The sequence below is a fragment of the Bidens hawaiensis genome, unplaced genomic scaffold, assembly GCF_021521415.1.
Source record: "Bidens hawaiensis isolate Kalapana, Puna unplaced genomic scaffold, B.hawaiensis_p1.1 tig00016274_1, whole genome shotgun sequence".
Classification (NCBI taxonomy): domain Eukaryota; kingdom Viridiplantae; phylum Streptophyta; class Magnoliopsida; order Asterales; family Asteraceae; genus Bidens; species Bidens hawaiensis.
This window is the reverse complement of record NW_027492489.1, coordinates 532,843-542,446: the sequence shown is the minus strand read 5'-3', so window position 1 is coordinate 542,446 and position 9,604 is coordinate 532,843. Positions and strand designations below refer to the sequence as shown.

Sequence of the window (9,604 nt, the reverse complement as noted above, 5' to 3'; positions counted from 1 at the left end):
TTCAAAGACTTCTATATTAGTACATTTATTGTACGGGTTGGATACCAAAACCTCCATTAAGAGACAAGAACCTCTACAAAGCGAGCAAGCCTCGCATTTGTACCCAAGCACACGCTCACGCTCACGCTCTTTTGAACCTCTACAAAACATGAGGTACATAAAGATCCCCAAAGGGGAGCAGGCTAAGTGTTTACTCTTATTTCATTTTGCTATAGGGTACAGATGAACTGTTCATATATACAAGATTAGAGCCTCATGTTTCCTTTCTTCACGATAATAAAAACCAAGATTTTCAATTCCAACTATGGCTAACCACCCTCGTTTGTACACGTTAAAATACATGCTCTTAATTTACACACATTCACTCAACAAAAACCGCGTTTTGGGCTACAACTTGTTGGTACGAGGTAATCCTCGGGTTCCTTTTATTGATAGAGCCGAAGCACGAGCAGAAGTTCGGTTTGTCAGTGTCGGGTCTAAAAACACGACAATTACAGTGATGTCATCATGGAAATGTCTTCTAATCCCTCTATCAATTTTCTTCAAATCTGAATATCTCATTTCTCTTTTCTTGGCTGCTATTTGCAGTACAGCCTTCACTAGTCTTCTTGCAATTCCCTACACACACAAATAGAAACACAAGAGTTTAATACTGCAAACTCACGGGACCCACCAATACCTTAGTAACCAATACGATCAAGTAAAAAGTAGCTTGCACCGGCATGCGACCTAAAAAGAGGTTACTGGTATTTGACACTGGTACAGGATGAAAAGACAACAAAAATACGAATCTCTAATCGAAACAAGTCCAACGGTTGTTTTGGATTTACGTGTTAGAACTTGAAGTCTGATGATCAGTTTTTTAATGTTTGAATAATAAGATTCTACATAAATTATAGGTTTTGGAAAATGGGTAGATTAGGATATTTACCTTTTCTAGTTTTCTTTCAACCTAATTTCACGAAAAAGTTACATTGTTAACTTTTAGAATAAATAAAATGTACCGAATAGGGGTGTGCATGAATCGGTTTTGGGCTCAAACTGAACCAAAAAATCGGAAATTCAGTTTTTGAAACTGTTTTGAGTGTTTGGTTCTGGTTTTTCGATTTTACCATTGGGCTTGAAATTTTTGGGCCGAAACTAATATAGGCCCAAAATAATGAATTTGGGCCTAAATCTTTTTGTTAAATTAAGGATTAAAACTGATTATTATACATTTGGGCTAAAATATTTATTAAATTTTTATTAATCACTTAGCATCCAAATTAAAAACGATGATCCATAAATTTGGTTCGGTTTGTTTTTGTTGGTTTCATGCACAAAATCGAGCAGGAAATATTGAGAATAAAAAAGATTGTAACACTTACGCTCCGAGGATAATTATGAACGATATCAACTGCCTCTCCATTGCTAAGATGCTCCCATAGACCATCGGATGCAAATATGAGAAATTGATCCTTTGGTGTTAGTTTGTGTATATATATTGACGGTTCGGGATTAAGAATCGGCTTTGAAAAGGGCCCCGGAAGCCTAAACTTTGCTAATAAAGGTTCTCTATTGAACTCTGCTTTCTTTAAATATGCATCACCAATGGATCGTGAAACCTGAAAACCAAAATAGTTGTATTAGTTTTATTAGTTTATCTTGTTTAGTGATAGCTAGAAGGGTTCATGGTTGACTTTTGGGAGTTGAACGAGTTACACTTTATCTGTGAAATTGACGAGAAACGTTATGATTTTAGAGATAATAATGAATCATTATTAAACCGTTAAGAAAAGTGATGCAACTAAGAAACAATCGGAGAACAAAAAGAACAAAATATAAAATGTAAATTATTGTTTGAAAAGTAGCAGATTTGACTTTATAAAATTCAAAACAGTTATTGTAAATCAAATGAATATTTTATTTTAAGAATATTATAACATTTGACCAGAAGTAAGACTTGTACTACATTATGTAAGAAGGTTATGTCTGCAACTTTTCATAGAGCGATAGGGCAAAGAAAGAAAACATAGCTGACTTTAAGGAGTCATGAAGAATAACAATTTATCTTCAAAATCGACAAGAACCATTATGATCATAGAGAAAACGACACATGTTTATTTAACTTGCAAACAAAAGTAATAAAATAAAAAAGAATTGAACAAAAATAATAATAAAATCATCAACCAGATTTTGATTTGAAAGGTACCAGGTTTGACTTTTCAAAACTCAAAACAGTTCCTCAAATCAAATGAAAACCTTTGTTTTCATGATATAAAAACATTTGACCAGAAGTTTTAAGTCTGCAACTTTTCAATATTTCATAGAACAATAAAGCAAAAAAAAAGCTCACAGTTGACAAAACCAGTTACAATCATCTTCAAAATCGACACAAACTGTTGTGATTGTAGACAGAACAGCAATCTTCATTAAACTAGCAAACAAAGGTAACACAACTTAAGAAAAAGAAATGAACCAAAAAATACACCAACCAGATTTAATTTCAAAGGTACCAAATTTAACTTCTTATAATTCAAACTAACCTGTATGATCCCTTTAACGCGCCAAACATTATTATGTTTCAAAACAACAATCTTCGGATCATCAGGATGCATTGAATGAAGCTCGTCTCTAACCGAATCATAGCTCGCATTATGCTCGGTTGATAATTGTACAGCCGAGACGCCTCTAACACCCCTATCTGCCCGCCCCAACACCGCCCTCGAATCGCCAGCATTCGCGACGTATAATAACCCGTCACAAATGATACCCACCAAGCAACATGTCCCCACCGTTGCTATTTGTGGGCAAACACGCCATTGTTGCCTTACAACTGATAGAAACTCATCTTCTGTAGCTAAAAATGCTCTCTTGATCACATTTGCAGACATTTCATGATCTTCAGATGCAACCTCTGAACCAAAATACAGTTTTTCTTTATTATAAAAACGAATAAACACATCCAGTAATTGGTCGGTTTTGGGCTCAACCCAAACCAAAAAACTGAAAATTCAGTTTTTGAGTTTTGGAAAACCGTTCAGTTTTTTTGGTTGGGGTTTTCCGTTTTTTTTTTTCAATTTTACCTTTTCGGGCTTGAAATATTTGAACCGAAGCATCAAAAATTTAGCCAAAATAATGAATTTGGATCTAAATTTTTTTGTTAATTTATAATTAACTGATTATTTCACATTTGAGCGAAATTCTTATAATATACAGAGTATACTTGAGATTCAAAACTGAAAATGAAAATCCATGCATTCAGTTAAGTCCGGGTTTTTTTTTCGGATTTAATTACACGCAAACTGAAACCGAACCGGAAATTCGGTTTTTACTTAAACGTAAAGTCAAAACATCGGCTTTTGTTTTGGGTTCGTTTATTTCGGTTCGGTTTGGTTATTTCGGCGTCACTGTAAGGCCGAAATGATAACAAACCTTTCCTATATTCCAATAAAGACCAAACCTTTCTTGATTCTACAGTTTCATAATCAAATTCAATGAAATTAACTAAACTTACTTTTAAGATTATCAAACAGATTCTCATTAACAAATCTTGACGTCTCCGGTCCACCGTGCCCATCATAGACGCCGATAAACATTCCGTACGGCCCTGAATTCGAACAACTTAACGGTCCTGATTCAACCTGGCTCTGATCTTCCAACAAATTGTTTGCTTGGACTGCAGCCATTGAAAACTCACCATGTATATGAAACCCTAAATCTTTATACCATAATAATCCATCTGTTCTTCCAATCTGATCACCACCTTCAATTGATGGCTTCCAACAGGGTTTCACCATGTTCATGTAATTATTCCCAGATACCATATTATATTGAACAAAACCCTAAACCCCAATTCAACTTTTAGGGTTCTTGAAATTATTATGTAATTAAAGGGATTAATATCAAATGGGTATGCGTCAAGATTGCTTAAATACTAATAATTTGTCATCAGGAGGAAAAAAAGATTGTTTTTTATGGGTTTGAAAGAATTTGGATGTGTGTGTGTGTGTGTACCTTGAAGTTGAACTCAGCCTATTAATTTATGTGGACCTTACCCTTGTGTCACCTTCCAAGCACAGCCTTAGCTGTAACAGCCCATGTAGATTTGATTGTGACAGAGTTTGTTCATAGATCAATGGAAGATGACAATGGATAATAATAAGTGAAAATGACCAAAGGTGGGGAGAGAAAAAAAATTATATTAGTATGGATTTCCAAAATAACCCATTAAATACGTACTGAGTCAGATACTTTGAGAAAATAAACGACGGGATTTTTCAGCCAATCAAAAGTTGACATGTGGAAAGTTTCTGATATTTCCTACGAGATTTATAAAAATCTCGTGGTTTCCGTCCATATTTTAAAGTTATATCACTTTTTAAAAAACAATTTATCCAGACGGTTTTTTTATTTTTCTTGTATGGTCGGTTCATATTATATTTTTCTTGATATTAGAGCTTTTTGAATTTCGTCTTTCAAGACGCATTTTGATTGAATTTGTTCCAAGAAATTCATATTCTCAAGTTTTTTATCTGGTAAGTTCAAATCCCATAATATTATACCTATATCTTCTTCTTGTTTATCTTCTCTATTATTATCCGATCCATCATCCATCATTAACATTTTATCCAAAATGAAGTATAAAAGAGGAGATCAAGTCGAGGTTGCGGATTTGGGTCCTGGGTTTTTTGGCTCTTACTACAGCGGTAACATAATCTCAACGTTTGAGAATGAATTCATTGTTCAATTCCATACCTTGCTTGAAAATGATTCGTCCAGGCCTCTTCGGGAGTTTGTGAAGGCCGAAAAAATACGTCCGATACCTGCATCTGTTAAGGTGAGCAGTTTTCATTTGGGTGAGAAGGTGGATGTTGAAGATGAAAATGAAAGAAGATGAAGATGAAAATGAAAGAAAATGAGATGGAAGAAGATAAATACTTGAATCAATATCATCTTTAATTGATAGTTTAATTTAGAAAAGTGGGATCCACCTAAAACCTAACTACAAATATAGTTGAAGTAGACGGAATATTTAAAGACTTTGTCGGTCAAGACGGAATACCAAAAATCATATCGGTCGAGACGATATTAAAAGTTTTAAAACTTGTAAGAAGAAAACTTGAGAATACGAACTCCTTGGAACAAAATCAATCAAAATGCGTCTTGAAAGACGAAATTCAAAAACTCTCTCTCAAGAAAAATATAATATGAACTGACCAGACAAGAAACAAAAAAAAATGTCTGGATAAACTGTTTTTTAAAAAGTGATTTAACTTTAAAATATGGACGGAAACCAAAAAATCTCGTCGGAAATGTCAGAAACTTTCCACATGTCAACTTTTGATTAAATGAAAAATCCCGTCGTTTATTTTCTCAAAGTGTCGGCTCAGTACATATTTAATGGGTTATTTTGGGAATCTGGACACATTTAGGATTTTTTTCTCTCTCTCCTCATTTGGATTATTTTGAGAATTTTCTCTAATAATAATAAGAAGAAAATATTAGGGGAATATTAAAGGGGACTTTTGGATTTATTATTATTATTGATTGTTTAGATTTTTAAGTTTTAACTATTAGTCTATGTGTTATGGTGTGTTGTTGGGGGCGAGGCCGTGGGAGTGCACTACCGAAGAGGTAGGTCCCAGCAGAGCCCAGTTGGACCCGCAAGACTCACCTTGAAGAGGGACGTCTGCGCAAGGACCAACTGCTTCCGCAGGACCCACCATGCCCAGAGAAGACCTTACGCGCAGTACGCCAGCTGTTCCTGCAGGGAAAGCCTCCCAATGGTGAAGTACCCCGCTTGTTCCCGCAGCTGCGGATACAAGCCATCAGGGAAGGCTACCCGCACTAATAGCAAGGCTACACGCACAAGGCACTAACTCTTGATACTTCAGTAATGTCACCTGAAGGAGTGAGCAAGGCAGGAATACTCCCGCCCAAATGAGCCAGTCCGTATGCTTCTGGAAGATCTTTTATACTATACCTGCCAAGGTATGGGCAAAATAGACGATCTGACCAAAACAGCCCACGAACCAATCACAGGGTGACAGCTCACCGACAACAGTACGAGGAGGAGCACCCTCTAGTACTGTTTGTCACTATTAGCCGCTGCCTACTCACCAACCCTCACTGTGGGACGTGCGTAGCATACAGTTGGTGGAACAGTGCATAGCCGGCAGTAAAGAAACAGTATACAGCCGGCCTTGTCACTCTCGGCCGCAGCCTATCCACCAACCAGCATGGCTTGTGTGTAGCCCACTGTTGGTAGAACAGGAATACTATTCAGCCGGCTGTACCTTCTTCGAAACCTACCTTCGGCTATAAATACTCCAACACCTTGGAATGGTAAGGACACTATCTGATATCTCATTATCTTATCTTCTCTAGCAATCTCTTAATATACACTTATATTCAGAGCAATCTAGTCTGATTCTCACGCCGGAGGGTGGTCACAAGGAGGAACCCCCCCTTCTCAGTGACGAGCTTACGGTGTCTGTTTTGCAGGTCACCTGAAGAACAACTTTCTTTGCTGGACCTCATCCTCGTGGGAAACATCTATTTAACCCCCAGATTATCCGTAATCTGCCCGGGGTCAATTAGTGTTTCTTCATTGGCGCCATCCGTGCATAAAAGCTAGAACTAATTCTTAATTTTTTCAAAATTTCTGAAGAAATGGTTAACGTTACTCCGGTCCCAAAGCCAGTAAGTGACCAAGAAACCCCGGTAATCACAACCCCAGCAACTGGGGGGAACACCGGCGGTTATACAAATTTTACGAACACTACCCCGGTTACCCAAGCCGGGACAAGTGCAGTAAACAATATTTCACTGGGGTTCACTGATGCCCAGTTGGAGAAACGGACGAGGGTCCCTCGCCAAACACTCGATCAAGTTAAGGCGTGGGCCGAAGCACGTCAGAAAGAGTTCCAAGCTGAGTTGGATGAACGCTTGCGTTCACTTCAACAGGCTGACGAATTCGGCAGTACTCGCCAACATCTCAACATGAACAGTGAGTGCGAGTACTCGGACGATGAGCGGGAAGAATCCGATACCGACGCAAACCCTCGCCATAAGGCAAAAGGGAAGCGTAAGGAAACGGACTTCCAACCGACAAGGAATTTTGGAGAAACCTTTAAACCAAAGAACGCGGGGAGAAACCCACGTGACTTCTCCAAAATCTTTAGACCAACTGCTGCAAATGCAGGAAAGTCCAAGTTTGCAAGGGACATTGCGGAAGCAATCGCCCCGAGAAGTGCCAAACAAATGTCCAACATCGGCACTTATGATGGTCTATCCGACCCAGACGACCACTTGAACAGATTCATTGCGGGGGCAACCGTCAGTAACTGAACGGAACCCACGTGGTGTTATATGTTCCAGATGACACTGGTTGGAGCGGCCAGGGCATGGTTCGATCGTTTACCGGTCCACCACATCTATGATTGGGCGGACTTTCAGAACAAGTTCAGCCAACACTTCAGCCAACAGAGGAAATATACTGAAGAACAGTGGACGATCCTCAACTGCGTTAGAGAGAAGGATGAATCTTTACTAGACTTCATCACTCGCTTCAACTCCAAAAAGCTGAGTCTGGGCAACATAAGTGAAGATCTTGTTCGCGCCGCTTTCATCCAGGGCGCCGAATACCCAGAGCTTATCCGCACGTTGACGGGTAAGGACGGCATGCCATCCACATGGGATGTCATCATGACGGCGGCCAAGCGCTTTGCCGAGACAGAGAAGCAACTGGGTAGGGATCTTCCCCAGAGTACACACCTCTACACGCAGAGGACCAGAGAAAACAATGTTCGGATCGCCCGGCAGAACAAAAAGAGGAAGCTAGGTATTTGGCAGTCAAGGGTAAACTTTGACACCTCATCCAGCTCTCGCCCTCTTTTTGGCGGAAGGGATAACACACACCCTTCAAGCCGAAAACACCGGTGGACGCCACTCACCAAAAGCGTCACGGAGATATTTGCCACCGAAAAACTACCATTGCCAAAAGCTCCAATGATCCGGCAGCGACCTAATGCGGATCAAAGCAAATCCTGTGACTTCCACGGGACAAAGGGTCATAGTACGGAGGAGTGTACATCCTTGAAGGATATTGTTGAAACATTCGTCAAGGATGGAAGACTTGCACACCTTGTGGCATCAATCAAGAAGGGAGGAAGGAATGATAACCGGTACAGAGGCAACGGACGAAAGCCCGTTGACATCAGCATCAACATGGTTCATGGCAACATCAGAGGAAGAAAAAGCGAGCGACAGAACCATGCGCGTGGAAGGAAGCTGAGGTGCGCTTCCCGCGAGTGCCAGGAGGACCCAACAAAGAAGGCCCTATCGTCATCAAAAGCCAGCTGGGGCACTACATCACTTCTCGCACTCTTGCTGACAACGGCGCCTCGTCAACGGTGATGTACAGGCAGTTCTTCGACAAGCTAGATGACGAAGACAAGGAACGCCTGGAAACGGTCTACACCTCGATGGAAGGGTTCGACGGCAGCACAAACACCCCCTGGGTATCCTATCTTTCCCCGTCACTCTTACGGACGGGAATCACTCACGCACAGAAGATGTGGATTTTGTCGTGATGAGGAAGCCACACCACATACGACATTCTCTTCGGAAGAGACAGGATGGCAAGATTCAACGCCGTGGTATCTTCAGTCCACGGCATGATGGGATGGCCAACAGCTGAGGGTGTAGCGATGATCACCGGCATTCCCCAGGTATGCATCGCATCTGTCTCATCTAAACCTAAACCAAAGATGGCTAAACCAACCATCACCGAACCGGAAAGATGGGCCTTCAATGGCAAATACCCTGACCAGGCCGTTACCATTGGCCCAACAGTCGTTGATCCCACGCGCACCTTACTCAAACGCTTACTACAGAAAAACGCTGACATCTTCGCGTGGACACCAGCTGACATGACTGGCGTACCCCGAAGTAAGGCAGAGCATAAGCTCAAGTGCGACCCGGCTGTTACGCCAGTCGTACAAAAGCGCAGAGTAATGGGGCCAGAACAAACTAACGCGTGTAGAACCCAAGTCAAGGAACTCCTTGACGCAGGCATCGTACGCGTTAGCAGATATCAAACATGGGTTGCAAATCCCGTTATGGTACCGAAGAATAACAAACAATGGCGCATGTGCATAGATTTCAAGGACTTAAACAAAGCATGCCCCAAAGATTGTTATCCGTTACCCGAAATTGATCTTAAGGTGGATTCGTTAGCACCGTTTCGCCTTAAATGCTTCCTGGATGCGTATAATGGGTACCATCAAATCCACATGGCCGTTGACGATCAGGACAAAACCGCATTTCGGACGCCCGATGGCACATTTTGTTACCAAATGATGCCATTTGGACTTAAGAATGCCGGGTCCACATACCAACGCCTGATGGACAACCAGTTTCAGGCCCAAATTGGGAGGAACTTGGAAGTCTACATGGATGACTTGGTCATCAAAAGCCCTGACGCAGAAGCGATGTTGAAAGACATCGAAGAAACTTTCAACACGCTCAGGAAGATAAACATGAAGCTCAACCCGAGCAAGTGTTCCTTTGGGATGGAAGAAGGGAAGTTCTTGGGGGTCATCGTCACTAAAGATGGCTT

At 40.7% G+C, this 9,604-nt stretch overlaps 1 protein-coding gene across 1 annotated transcript; it reads right to left on the bottom strand.

Moving 5' to 3' along the window:
• Positions 1–258: 258 nt before the first annotated feature.
• LOC143551221 (putative protein phosphatase 2C 38) lies at positions 259–3,918 on the bottom strand. The gene is made up of 4 exons (XM_077041694.1): positions 3,497–3,918; positions 2,526–2,896; positions 1,368–1,604; positions 259–618 (listed from the first exon to the last, which is right to left on the bottom strand). The coding sequence occupies exons 1-4, from the start codon at positions 3,804–3,806 to the stop codon at positions 388–390; spliced, it is 1,149 nt and encodes a 382-aa protein (XP_076897809.1). The 5' UTR covers positions 3,807–3,918; the 3' UTR covers positions 259–387.
• Between the last annotated feature and the right edge of the window lie 5,686 nt (positions 3,919–9,604).

What these genes read in the sequence shown, in the direction of transcription:
- LOC143551221 (XM_077041694.1), bottom strand. Translation starts at nt 3,806, where the DNA reads ATGGTATCTGGGAATAATTACATGAACATGGTGAAACCCTGTTGGAAG. An exon ending in TCTGTTTGATAATCTTAAAA is followed by an intron (nt 2,897 to 3,496) that starts GTAAGTTTAGTT and finishes ATTTTGGTTCAG; the next exon opens with AGGTTGCATCTGAAGATCAT. An exon ending in GCGTTAAAGGGATCATACAG is followed by an intron (nt 1,605 to 2,525) that starts GTTAGTTTGAAT and finishes TTTGGTTTTCAG; the next exon opens with GTTTCACGATCCATTGGTGA.